Source organism: Rissa tridactyla, chromosome 2, assembly GCF_028500815.1.
Source record: "Rissa tridactyla isolate bRisTri1 chromosome 2, bRisTri1.patW.cur.20221130, whole genome shotgun sequence".
Classification (NCBI taxonomy): domain Eukaryota; kingdom Metazoa; phylum Chordata; class Aves; order Charadriiformes; family Laridae; genus Rissa; species Rissa tridactyla.
Genome location: NC_071467.1, coordinates 22,437,427 through 22,452,280, shown reverse-complemented (window position 1 = coordinate 22,452,280; position 14,854 = coordinate 22,437,427). Strand labels below are relative to the sequence as shown.

The window sequence follows — 14,854 nt, the reverse complement described above, 5'->3', positions numbered from 1 at the left end:
TCTACCCCCTTTTAGTTTAAAACCATTGCCCCTTGTCCTATCACAACAGGCCCTACTAAAAAGTCTGTCCCCATCTTTCCTATAAGGCCCCTTTAAGACTTCTTATAAGCCCCTGTGAACTTCTTATAAGACCCCTTTTATAGATTGAGTATACGCAGTGGGAGTATTAACAGTAGAGTATCTGTACATTCCGTGTGAGCACATATTTGTCTCAGTCTTGCAATGAAGATCCCTGCAGATGAACGCCCTATCTATTGAGTGCCGTTTATTCCAGTTGGATCTGCATAGAGATAAAAGATTTTGCCGATATTGGGGAAATTAGGCACATTTTTATTATAGGCATGGAAGAAATTTTCAGTGATGTAGGTAATTTGATATTGGAACAACTTATTTTGGGATGTGGCATATTTTTCATCATCTGAAGTATTTAAATGAAAAATATGTATCTTCCTTAAAGAAAGCTTCCACATCTAACCTCTTGTCCTATCAAAAACTTTTACATCTTTGCAAACACTCTGGGTTCTTGTAGTTCTGTTGTCCTAATTGTCTGTTCCCATTGGCTGTTCTGGTTTTAGACTTAGGAAACTCTGTTCATGTCACATTAGAGTGATTCAACTTGAGTCCCCAGTAGCAGAATCCATAGAGTTTTGTTAAACTTACAGAGGTTATGATTTGTGCTGGTACCAACATGACACTTTAATAAGACAGATAGGACATCTTAACTTCACCATAAGCAAACAGGCATCCAAGTGATGCTTATATTACTTGTCATGCTTCACAGGAAGAGTTGTATTTTTGCAAGATTGAATTAGTTTCCTCATTCGCCAATGCCATTGTAAGGCTAAAGTACTTTAATATTTACAAGGCAAGACTGGGTCCAAATCTGTCAAGCACAGTTTAATGACCCTGTATGGTACCTAAGATGGGATGACAATTTGCCAGTCACCCCTCTGCCCATAGTCTGCTCAGACAGTTGTGGTTTCCCCATGCTGAGCAGAGACTGCATTTCCTTTCTGGCTGTCAGAAGAGCATTTTCTTTCCTACTAGCTAGGCAGAGCCCTTTCTACTTTCCTGGGTACCAAGGAGAGCCTGCTTTTCCTTCTCCACTACGTTGAAGGCTTTCCTTTCCTTATTCCTTCTAGGACAACTGTAGCAACAACACGGCTGTCTTTGTTCTCCTTTTTCCTGTCCTTCCCGACACCAGGCAGGTTCTCCTTGTTGCTGCCTGCAAGGCTGCCCTTCAGGATCAGTGGCCATTTGTAAGGGTAGAAAACATTTTCAAAGGGATCTTAATTATAAAGATAGAACTAAATATAAGAGGAAAGGGTTGATAACACAAAAATAGGCTCACATACATATTTTCATTACTGAAAGCTTGAGCTGATCTATCTTATGCCAGAGAAGGCCCACCTCTCAGTTTCTTTTATCCACATCTTGGACCTTTGCTCCAGTTTCCTGCAGGTAACTCCTTCAGATCCATCTAGGCTGAAAAACTAAGTACAAATCTGGACGTGTCTGGAAGTAGCATTTTAAATGCTTATTACCCTGTTAGGATTGAAAAAGGCAGGATCTGAAGCTCCAGTTTGTTTTTTCCCTATGAATCACTACTCCCTATTTAATTGATCCCTTCTAATCAAGTAGCAAACAATATTGTATCAAACAAACAGAACATGTAACATTCATCATATATTCTAGACACATCCTCTATTAAAATATTGCATATAATAAAATCACATGTTTCAGTCAATCATTTATCAGTGTCAGGAAGGAATATCTGTTGATAATTTCACCTTCCTTTGAAGCCTCAGAAGTTGTCTATGGCTAGATATTGTCTATGACAAACAGTCAATGCTTCATGTGGTACAGGAACTCCGTTCTGTATCTGGCTGGTGTGTCTTGCCATCCCTATAAGGATGGGAAGGATTTTTTTTGTCAAGGTGGACAGGCAGGACTTTGAAGCTCTTTCCCTTCTTATGCAACACAAAAAATGTTTTGTTTTCTGAGTTCATCTGATTTAGACAACTGCTGCCATCAGATCTTTGTCTGTCCTGTTTTCTGCCCTTGGCTCATATTAGTTTTGTGGGAACTGAAACGTACGTATTTAAGCAATAAAGGCTGATAAAAGATCAAACTAACTGAATGATTCATCTAGCCTTAATTCCTATGGTGATTACAAAACTCTATGAAATAGAAGTATATGGTCAAGTTATATTGCTGTAAAATGATTACAAAGGATTATAAAATTTTGGTACTTGTAAAGCAGTTATGACTACAAAGTAGCATAAGTATTTGTACACTGTATTTTATAATGTTGTATTAGCATTTTTCCTTTAAAGCTGTTTTGGATTTCAACTGTGCACCATAAGCAGATTTGTAGCACAACGTTCTTTCTTTAATTTAGTACGGAAAACGTGCAAGCGCATTCACAAAGAAATGCAATGAACTTTTTTTTTTCCATCAGCTGATCATTCTGTCATTTAATTACCATTAGCTGTATATTTGTGCTACAAGAAATATTGACAGAATTTTCTTTCTTATTCCTTGTCATGATTATTTAGGAAAAGAAGCCCATCAATATCAAGAGAACAGAACAGAAGATACGACCAAAGGGACGAGAGAGACGAATATTCACAGTATGCTACATCAGACAGTGCGATGCCCAGGTCACCATCAGATTATTCAGATAGGCGGTCACAGCGCGGGCCTCAGTTATATGAAGAACCTGAACTGGGTGATTATAGAGATTCCAACAGAAGGAGTCGCAGGCGTTCCAAGGAGTATCCGGTAGAAGAGGAAGACGCACAAAACAGGGAAGAATATGAAAGGCAGCGGAGGGAAGAGGAATACCAGGCACGATACCGAAGTGATCCTAATTTGGCTCGTTATCCTGTCAAGCCACAACCGTATGAGGAACAAATGCGTATCCACGCTGAAGTGTCCCGAGCACGTCATGAACGGAGACATAGTGATGTCTCATTGGCAAATACCGAGTTGGAAGATTCTCGGATGTCTATGCTGAGGATGGAACGACCGTCAAGACAAAGATCAGTGTCTGAGCGCAGGGCTGCCATGGAAAATCAACGTTCATACTCTATGGAAAGAACTCGAGAGGCTCAGGGACCAAGTCCCAATCGTCAGAGGACCACAAATCATAGTCCTCCTACACCTAGGAGGAGTCCGATTCCTCTGGAAAGACCAGACATGAGGCGCTCTGATTCATTACGGAAACAACACCATTTGGATCCCAACTCTGCTGTACGGAAAACAAAACGTGAAAAGATGGAGACCATGTTACGGAATGATTCACTCAGTTCAGACCAGTCTGAATCTGTCAGACCTCCACCACCAAAGCCCCATAAAACTAAAAAGGGAGGTAAAATGCGCCAGGTTTCACTAAGTAGTTCAGAAGAAGAATTGGCATCCACTCCAGAGTACACGAGTTGTGATGATGTAGAGATTGAAAGTGAAAGTGTTAGTGAAAAAGGTAAGATTTCTAATTTTTCGACTGTTTCATTATGTAGGTGTGGTTTAGTTTCCATTCCAGTGTATGTTTATTTTACCTATTAGAATTGCTTGCAATGACATTTCTACAGCCCTTCACAGGTGCCTCAAGTTTGTTGTGATGGGAATTGTTTTTTTTCTGATTTTGTGTTTCATTTACTTAAATATAAATTTAATGATTTACATGGAAAACAACATCACAGCTACTAGAAGTATTTGGATGTGTTAAAGGAAAAATACGCCTATTGAAAAAACTGTTAATTAAATCTGCAAAGTATCTGAAGCTGGGCTGTCATAGGAGGCCCTGGCTTCATGTCCATTAATACCAGATTTGTGTACTCCTGGATCAAAATGAGTGCATCTTTGATCTGGATCAAGTGTGGGCGCATGACCGCATTTCTGTTGCATTAACTAGAGCACATGATACAGAGCTTATCCCAGTTTCATACTGGCTGCTGCAGGTTAAAGAGCATCTGATCTGCAAAATAGTTGTGTGTATAAATTTAACCCATTCAAGTTTTAAAGCAAATTTAAAATACTGATGTAGTTTATACCAATGGAGGTTTCTTTTTGCTGTGGGGCTATGGCGCTTTTCGGTTTTAGTGCTTTTTAGGATTCATGGTGTTGAGTTACTCCATTGTCAGAAAGAAAAGCTAAGATTAATTGAAATGATTCCCAACCTATTAAAAGGTAATGTATGACTTAAATATGAAAGCATTGGGGACCATCAGTTTAAACTGAATCAAATTAATAATATTAGCTCGCTTACCTTCGTGTATGTTGTTGGTCTGAAGTACAATAGTTATAACTTTTTCCAGTTATTATTCTTATGCTAGTGCACCTTTACTAATTCTTATGAATGGTCATCTGTTGTTATGGATTGGGATTAGAAAATTTGCTACTATTTGTTATTAATATTGCTATCAAATTGGTTCTGAAGCAAGTAATTAATTAGAGTTAGTGAAATAACTCTTGAGTTTTCATATGTCGATAGGAGCAACCATGGTCTGATAAATAAGGAGCAAGACAGCGTAGAATTGGAAGGAAATTTCACCCAGGTCGAAGTAGACATGTACTTACATGAAACAACTGTGATGAAACCTTGATCCCCTTAGTCTTCCTGATGAGTAGGAAAACTCCTATCAACGTGGTGTTCATGATTTTATTCTTAGTAGCAACCTTGAGCAAAATAGACCCAATCAATATATGGGAAATAGTAACACAGTGTTTATTTAATGAAATTCAGCATAGGAAAAATGGTATACAGAATAATATGCAAACAATATAATTTTTGTACACATAACATACAAAACATTTAAATCATACTATACAAACAATGTTAGATTCTCTATCATCATAATAATCTGATATAAATTACAGCTTTCACTTAAATAATTTGGTATTTTAATTGTCAAAGAAAACATTATTGATAACAATAGTTAATAATAACGATAATTTCTTGTCTGTGCTGATTTCTGCAGTAGTGAATGAAGGTAAATTGAGCATGTATTTCATAAATGAATGAAAAAAGCTCACAAAATTTTACAGGGAAAAAAAGGCTGCTTTATGCTTTGTTAAGCTTGACTGAATTACTGTAAGCAGGTTTCATGACATATAGAGTGCAGCTGTGTCAGCACAGCCCAGTGGCCGGCTGTGGCTGGAATCAGTGTGGAGAACAGCCTTGTTTTTTCATAGAGGAATAGTGCAAATGCTTGAACTGGGGAAGAGGTCTGACTGCTGCTGAGTGTGCCTGCTTCCAGCCTGAGTTGGAGGGTCCTGTTTCTGCCCGTGCTGATGGACTGGGAGGCAGTGACCATGCATGGAACAGGCAGCCATCCCAGCAGTAACACCTGGACCTGGAGCCAGAGCCAGCTGGTGCCAGCCTCAGCAACCCTGGTCACGTTATCGAACAACCCCTTTCATACTTCTCCCCCACTCTTAAACCCCTGAAGTGGAAGCTCCAGAAAAGTGTTTGAGTAGATTTGGGAAGATTTGGCTTCTGCTAGGCATGCAGGAGGAGAGAAGAGATCTGCTAGGATGAAGAGGAACAGAGGGTCTCACTATCTGGATCTAGCCTTCACAGCTGCTGTAGGTAGACCCACAAAATCCTACCTCATTCTGTTTTCATGAATCTGTCTTAGCATGTAAAGCAACCTGCACTCAGAGTCCCTATAAGCAAGTGATTTCTTCATTAATACCACCAAAAGGAACCCAGCACATAAATCCCTGACAGTCTTCCTTGTATTGCAATAGATGATTTCCTTAATTCATAGAATCATAGAATGGTTAGAGTTGGAAGGGACCAACTAGTTCCAACCCCCCTGCCATGGGCAGGGACACCTTGAACTAGATTGATTAGTTTATAAAATACAACAAATTAGTTGTCAATACAACTAATTGATAAAGTATGGTTAATTATTTTAAAAACCTGCTATAAAAATGGGTTTCTTCTTCCCTCAAATTACTTGCTTTCTGCCCTTCAGAAACTCCCTAGACCTGATGATTTCTCAGCTGTCCTTTTAAGCCACGTACAAACTCTGTTTGGCCAAAGATACAATGCTAAATATAAAACATTTGACCTTGGAGGGACGAAGGGTGGCAATGTTAGAGTGAGAATTTGGATGCAGTAGTAATGAGTTCTCCAAAAGAGGAGAATAATTTTTTCTCCATCTCTTTCTCTATAGATACCCATGTCTTTTCACAGGTTCTGCAAATAACTATTAACAACTGCTCAGCTGCAAGGAGCAGCCTGGGACTGAGCTGCAGGAGCAGCTGTTCTCTGAATTACATCGGAGATTTTACAAGCCCCTGGCATTGGTTTTAAGAAACAAGTCTGAAAATTGTGAATTATCTGAAAATGTAGGAAAAATTATAGTCATATGCTCTTAAAAGGGCTGAAAATTTGCCTTTTTAAGCTTATCTCCAAAATGAAAAGGATCGATACATATATATGGTTGGAATATATATATGCATATAAAATGAAGATAGCCATTCCATTCAAGTCCAACAGAGACATGGACCAGCTGCTGGATTAAGAGCTCTGGGAAGAGCATCCATTATTATTGAATGCCTGTGACTTAAAGTATTTCGTTCTGATGTTATTTAGTCTGCTTTCAGGTAATTTTTTTCCTTGATTTTTAAAAATGTAATCTGATTGTTTTCAGGGACAAGGCAAAGTCATTTTTCTGCCATTTTCTACCATTCTCTGGTAATGGCCAGAGAAGCCATTGCCTTGGAATGCTCCCGCCTCCTCTCTATGGGGAACAAGGGAAACTGTGAGCAGAGAAAGCTGATGAACACCCAGATGCCACTCAGGCACCCAGTAGACACCTGTGTGAAACGCAGGCGTGGTGAAGAAGCATTGTAGATGGAGATTCAACTGCAAAAGAGAAGAGCTAGATTCTTAAGATACTGTATAGTTTTTGTAATGCAACTATATTTGCACTGGGAAATCCGGGTCATAAACTAGGCTGAGGACTGGCATATTGGAATGGGAAACAGGAGGCTTCAGGAGGATGAGCAGACAAGGGGAGGAAGTTTAGGAACTGCAAAACAAAATGTCAGTGGGTGGCTGGAAACCAGTGGATTGAGATGGAAACTGAGGCTGGAGAAGAAGATGAGAGAGCAAAGCTGGTAGGTCACTATCCGTAGTTTGGGAAGAACAGATAAAGTAAGGGAAACAGATCTGATATAGGTAACTGGGAAGGTGAGGACTGGAGGTGGCTGAGCGGTAGGTTAGAGGATTCTGACATTGGCTGAGAAGCAGAAGCAGCAGTTTGGGAAAGACGGTGAGTGGCTGGGAAAGGAGCATTCAGAGAGAAGGACAGGAGGGCTGAGCTGGGCTTGGGAGCTTTGGCAGAGAGGGACTGGGACTCCTGAGCAGGGAGCGCGGGCCTGGCAGCACTGACCTGAAGCGCAGGACGATGGTGAGGAGCCAGTGGTGTGACACACCAGTTCATTCTTTAAAAGGTCAGGAAACGATGCATGACAACAGTGTTAAATGGACATAACTGAGATTATACACGTGTTTACTTGAAACTTAGGTTGAGCCAGAATTAGACATATTTTGCAGATTGAATTTTGTGCAGATCTTCATACACGTTAAAACTGTCTTTAGTGACATAACTGAATACTAATTTACCAGATGGCCTCTGCCTTTTTCTGTGCATAGGATGAACAGTTCTTATTGTGCTACTCAAAATTTTCTGAAGCTCCCAAGATTTTTTCCAAGTTATCTAAGGGACCTTTCTTTACTCTTGCTGTGAATACCACACTTCTGAAACTGCAAAGACAGTGTCTCCATTTGCAGCGCTTGTTGCCAGTCCTGGAGATCAGGGCAGCGGACAGGCCAAGGTTGTATCTCCCCAGCAGGATTCTGTGCAAGTCAGGCCAAGCTGTCTCCATTGCTTGTTCCAATTTAAGTGTCTTCTATTGTGAGGGAATATTAAAGTATTTTTTATTTGCATTTTCAGTTAGATGTTTGTCAGTGCAATTGTAAGGAACAGGCCTTAGGGCAGGTTTGAAAGGGCCCCCGTAATTTGTTAGCCAGCATGAAGCAGATGTGAAGCAGAATGCTACTGGCTTGTTCTGTGTGTCTACAAGCTTTCCAGGTAGAGTTAGAAAATCGAACAGTGGCACTGCCGTATATTCCTTGTGGCAATAGTGTCACACCTGCAGATCCCCAGAGTGCCAGTCTGAGGAGACTTGCCACAGCCGTGCTCAGGAAAGCCAGCGGTCCCTGGGGCTGTCGTACCCCCAGTCAGAACATAGGCAACGGAGAGGTGACCTGCACTGGAGCTGGGGTTCCTTCTGTTCCTGCCCCAAGCATTTGGGGGTCCTGAATGTCCTACAGTTCTTTACAAATCTCAAACTACAGGGTTCCAGCAAGAGACAATCTCTAGGTGGAAGAGAATTCATTCAAGGAAATCTAGGCATGTGATAGCTCTAAATACTGCTCTAATTTGCTCTAAGTGGGACATAGTAGATTTTCCAATGGTGGTAAACAGTTCAGGCATACACACATACCACACTCCAGCCACCTTCCAGAGCACCCTGTGAGAGATATCTGCTTGCACAGACTGTGACTGACATTCCACGTGGGTGGAATCTGTGGTGGGAAAGGCAAATGTGTCTGTGCTTTGTCAGAGGCACAGTTCTTAAGTTCAGCGTTTGCTTTTACTGTTCTTTTATTAAAACATGATAACTAGGTGGATGCCCATTTTTATTATCATAGAAACTTGTATGCATAATATACGGATAGACAGGCCCCAGTAGTCTTATATACTTGACTGTCCCCCTGTTGTTGATTGAAAGCTGCAGAGTCCAGGCTGTGTGAGCAGAAATGTATGTATGCAGGACAAGGGTTAATATGCAGTTCTTTGTCACTAAGTACCCTGAAAACATGGATATATAACCTTGCCTTGGCTGTATTATGGTCATTTACAAACATATGAATAACTGCATTTTTTCATTACAGAAGTTAAAAAGGTCCTCACATCTGGAACAGCTTGCAGGACCTACTTGTTTGGTTTCAGTACTGAAACCAATCTGGTAGAGATACACTTTAGTTCTTGACAGAGAATGAAGTCTGTTTGGAAACAATACACTCTTGTCACAAGTTAAAAATGTATGGTAGCTCATGGTGGGAGGAGCAGAAAGCACACTTTCTGAGTGCCAGTGCAAAACCAGTGCATGTCTTACATGAGCAGAGATGCCAAGCAAGTGGGATACCCTCACAGTGCTCTCACTTTCAAATTCTGAGAGATAAGGGACCTGATTTTAATCCCACTTGTGCCAGTTTCATACATCTTCCACAACTTTGGCTTCAAAGTTACACTGAGCTAAATTAGATCAGAATGAGGTCGTTGTTTCTAAAATTTGCTTCATTCAGGTTAGCGAGTTCCTGAAAGTCTAACTTCATTGGAACAAATTATACTAGAAGGCAAAATTTCAGGACTGAGATGCAGCACTTGTCTTGAACGCAGAGGCTTTGATATTCCACACAGTTTCAGTATGGAGATGTCTTAGAATTCAAAGTATGAAATTTTGAATAGTCGTAAGGAGAGTAATTGATTATTTAAAGCACTGAACTGTTTGACATGTTTTATTAAAAGCCAGATTTGAGGGAGTTACAAAATTTCTTCTTATTATTATTTCATTTAATATTGCAGTGTGAGAGAATGTGTTTTGCATTTATAAAGAAATCCTCCTTTTCCATAACGGCCTCTACATCTTATGTAAGGAAAATGTGGTTTCAATGTATAAAGAGTTTGACTGGAAATTCAGAATTCTATTTTTCTGTTTATTTTTCTCAGCTTTCTTGTATGAACCACCTCTATTTTAAGTGCAAAGATAAGAAATATTAAGAGATAAGAAAGATTACACTTTTCTCCTTACTTGTGTTTGAGCAATAAAAAACCCTACTGTTTTAAAGTACTTCTTACAGTAAATGAGAAGTGTCCTTCTTAGCATTGGCTATGATAGAGTTTTCATGCAAAAATATTTTTCTTAGATGCATAGATGCTAAAAGAACTAGAATGTTAAAAGTTGCAGGGATTTCTAATAGTATATTCTAATAGAATGCTTTTTTATATTTTTTGCCAAACCTTCTCTTATTTATACGCTTGTATGTTCCTTAGAAGATAAAGGGAAGGGATGCGATCTTCTGCAGCATTTAGAAGAAATCTACTGGATAATATTTTAAATTTGCAGTCACTTAAACCTAGCATAAGCCAATAATATCCCTTACAGAAAGAGCCCTGCCTTTTCCCAATTCTTGGCTGCATATTCACATCCTTATATCACTCCTTTCACTCTGCCGGCAGAAACATTCAGGCAGGTACACACTGCATCAAGCCAGGAAACTTTTGTGGGGTAACACTAATTAGGCAAAAAGATGGTAAATATTAACATTCAAAGCTTCTTGATAAAATGGTACTGATAAATGATAATATCTTCTTAGATATTATGGTGCATGCTGAAAAGATAATGTGTAAATGATTATGCTTTATGAGAATCTGAGGATAGGGAGAGATTTACTGAAGTATGGAAGAAGAAATATTTTCATATAATAGGGAAGAGAGACTGTTTTCTCATAAGTGAACATGAATAATTTCATATGTCTTCGATTACAACAAAAAATCTAATAATTTTATTGATTTAAAACTTGACTAAATTACAGCCTGAATCTTCTATATGCAAATATACACAAACCATTAAGACGGCAATTCTTTAATCATCTTTCCTTTTACTCTGGGACTTTGCTGGAACTACAGCTATAGCAGAAGTGTTGTGCGGGCACCAGATTAATTATCTTCTGATACAATGTAATGGAAGAACTATCAGTTATTCTTAAAGTATTTTAGTGCATTAGTTGTAGTTATTTATGGTACCAGATGAGATTAAATTGATTATTAGTAGGGCAACATGATTTTTAATATTTTTAATTTAGGGGGAAATTTTTATAATTGAAACTTGTCTTCAGTTTAACTTTATATCTTTAACATGAACTAGAAGATGTATTTTGCCCTGGAAATTGTCAAAAATTTCTATTCTGAAGATAAAGATTTTTTTATTTTTATTTTTCAGTTGAAGCTGTAAGCCATTGAATTATCTGCGTGGTCATTCTTAAAAGTATGATTAAAAAGCATTATAGGTTTCTCTGAGACTTTATCTTTTTCAAATTTAAATAGATAACAAAAGACATTTGTTTTATAGTTTAAAAATCATTTCCTGTTATCCTTTCACATCTTTGTGGCTGAAATATCTGTGGAATAAAGTCAGTAAACATTCATTGACCTTTTACTGTAAATAGCAATAAAAGAAATTACTGTCCAAATATGCCTGGAAAGGGGTTGATCGTATGAAATGCAAGGCTTCCTGTGGACGGAGTTCTTATATTACCCAACCTGGTCCCCTTATTTCTAATCAAAATTTCAGTTTAATTAAGTTAGAAACTTGGGACTTGTCGTCCAAGTCTTGCATTGGAAATAAGTGCTATTAATTCATAAAGATTTGGCAGAGGTGAGCCAAAATGAAGACCTGCTGGATTCTGTGTAAAGCGTTTCAGTTCTTTACAATGCCATGGTAAAATAAAAAGCCATAATGGAATTTTTCTCTCAAGTTTTCAGAATGTTTAGCTAAATGCTGTGATATTTGTAGTCTTTTCACAGAGGAATCCCAGCAAACAGAAATAATAACAGCAATAAAATGACATGCAAAGTCTCCAGAATATACAGAGCATGATTTTCTTTGTACTTTGATGAAATCGTTATACTTCCAGTAAAACAAAACACTCAAACCTATCTGTCACAGATCTAATGACTGGATTAGACTCAGTGTCATTTTAAATTATGTTAGTGGTTTCCTATGACATATTTAAACTGATTTTGCAGGTAATTTTCCCACTTCCCCAATTAACTCTCAGAAACTAAAAGGACCATTGTCAAATAAATTTAGTTAATTAATTAAAAAAAATATTTAGTTGTGAGTATACTATCAATAATACAGTATGCTTTTTTTCCATTTTCTTTAAAAATGTAAGCATCTTTCTTGTTCTACTGTTATATTTATGTACATTTCATTAAGAATATGATAATAAGAAGGGAAGAAGCAGAGAAGCAGAAGTGGAGGGAATAGGCAGAAACGGCTGTATATATGTCATTCACCTCAAAACTGGCTTCCCAGGATGCCCTGTCCTTTAGCCCTGTTGCCCCAAGCTTCCCCAGATGTGGCATCCAAGACCTGCATTTAGTCACAGAAGCTGCTTGAGATGAAATTGAATATTGTCAAAGGCGAGAGCTGGAAGCATGTGCTCGCCAGAGGAAAGCATATCCTTTCCATCTTTTCACAGTTCTATCCCCATCCAAGCCTCATCCACTGCAATTCACAGTTTAGGCACCAGAAATATTTGGCATGAGTAATCTAGGTAAAGCGGCACCAATTTCTGTGTCCTTTAATGGGTCTGGGTGGAATTTCAACTACAGCTGTTCAGGGACTGCTCTACAACATTGGAGCTGGTCCTGTGACGAAGGCAGCAGTGCAAGTGTGAGAGGTGAGCTGGGCAGTGAAAATCGACTTGCTGAATAATGAGTGCCTTTGAAAATCAGGAATTTGATTATTGATTTAGGAACCGAATTTTACCCTATTTGTGAAAATTCTAGCAAACTTTTTCCAACCATAATATTTTCTTGAAAATATATTTAAACCCCTATAAATGTGTTTTGAAGTTTTTGTTGTCTTTAATTTCAAAGGATCGTTAGTACATTTCTCCCATGATGGTCCACTGTTTTCATATTAAAATCCGAACTCTTGGGTCAAGATAGAAAAAAAAATTGATGTAATGATAATGACTTTTCTGATAATTGAGAAAATATTAAATAAAACTGGTTGAAGAGACCTGGGTCATTGCAGTCTATCAAATTGGTGTTGAGTGGGTCTGTTGTAAAGTTGCACTGAGAAATTTGTTTTGTCTTGGGCTAGAAAGTGCCTACATCTCTCTTAAGAGTGAAGTTTTATGCTAAGGTATATGCTAACATTTTCACCTTTTCTATTGAACTAATCCCATTTGTCATGCAAAGGCTAAAGACTGTTGCACAGAGAAAACAAAAAATAATAATGTTTAGCCCAGTGTTGTTTTTTCTTGGCTATAAATCATTACTTTTTTTAGTTTAAAAGTTCTCTATATGGCTTTGACATATGAAAGCACTTGAAAATTATAATTTATAATTTATTTCTGAAAATAAGTCTATAAAATGTATCATGTTCTACTGTTAAAATATTTACATCTTAGAACATCCAGATGTGTTGAGGACAAAGTAAGTCTGCAGTCTTTGGTCCAAACTACTAGGTGGTTATGATTGGGCATTGTTACATGTTAAATGAATCATTACAGGATAAAAGAAAGAGAGAAAAATGGAGAGAGAGCACATAAAAATTTGACTGAGTTCCTCATGGCAAGATTGCCATTACTTGCACAGCAGCCTTTTCCCGCTTTGTGGGGCCCATCAAAATCTTGACATTATTCAGTGGTGCTTTCTCCTTTTACTGATTTTGTAATTTTTCTCCTACATGGTTTTTATTCCTCCCTTCTTTTTTGAAGCCATGGTGTTTAGGCAATGATGTGATTGATCACGCAGCAGCACTTAGAGGCTTTCAGAGTTGAAGAGGCTTTTAAAACAGTTTTTTTCAGTTAATATTTAATGGAAAATTAACTTGCTAAATTGTCACATGTACTGTGGGAAGTCACACATATCCGATGTCTTCATTTTTCCTTGTTGATTAAGTAACTTGTAAGGGAAAATTTGGGTAGCATTTATGAGCACGGAGATGCAGATTGTGAGAGAAGGGTGTGTGGTAACGCAGGTTCTGGTTTACGTCTCATCTGTTTCAATAGAAAAGTGAGTTTAATAGCCTGTATTCATGCAGCGGTATTCTCTATGTTGATATTCCTTTGAGATGTGTAAAGACAGATGAACTGAATGAATACGTACATCAAAAATACCCGTGTCACACACTGAAGTTTAGACCAGACTGAAGATAGCAATTTTTATGGAAATGTACTCAGATCAATGGTATTCTGGAGAAACATTCTTTAAGAAATAGTCCCAGTGTTTATACTTTCAGCTTTTCTGAACATTTAGATTATAAGTATCTTTTAGGGCCAGAGTTATATAATCTGTTTACTTGGAAAATGGAAATATATGGACATTAGTTACATAATCTAAATAAGAATCAAATAAAAGTTTTCATCACGAATCTCCGTGGCTATTTACTGTTATGCATATTTATAGGCCGTTTTTATATACATCTAGAATAACAAGGAAAGGCGTGGCTTGTGACAAACTATGCGGAGTGTCTAGATACTACACAATACCTTATCTAAGAAGTGACTGCCTTCAGTATTTTTCATTGAATTTTATAGTTTTTAAGAATTTCAACATTTCTTCTGCATATTATAGTTTGGATTTAAATTTGTTTTCTAAACTCAGTTCTGAAAATCTGTTCGTACTGAGAATTCCTAAAAGCTGAGTTCCTTTGAAAATCTTCCTGTTCTGTTTTCATCCTGCAATTTTAATACACTTTAAAAAAGAGAATTGTGACAAAAAGCATTTTATTTTAAAGGTAGCATATTGATGAGTTGAAGGAATTGAATTTGTTCTTGAAAGGTTTTGACTCTTGAAGGCCATCAGAATTAGGTTTGAACTTCAGACTAATTATCTGAGAACAATTTAAAAGGCTGCTATTATCTCTTCAATATAGAAAATATATTTATGAGGCTGAAAGTTCCTTGGTTTTAGACATATGTAATCCGTTGCCTCATGTCAATCACTATGATTCTTTAAAAAAGCAAAGT

At 37.9% G+C, this 14,854-nt stretch overlaps 1 protein-coding gene across 3 annotated transcripts in view; it reads left to right on the top strand.

Moving 5' to 3' along the window:
• Nucleotides 1-14,854, top strand: part of RIMS2 (regulating synaptic membrane exocytosis 2) — a 490,283-nt gene that overhangs the window by 205,316 nt on the left and 270,113 nt on the right. For all 3 annotated transcript variants that reach the window (XM_054192248.1, XM_054192250.1, XM_054192247.1), the window contains one exon: nucleotides 2,559-3,484. In XM_054192248.1, coding sequence (XP_054048223.1) covers nucleotides 2,559-3,484 — 926 coding nt within the window. The remainder of the gene's footprint in view (nucleotides 1-2,558; nucleotides 3,485-14,854) is intronic.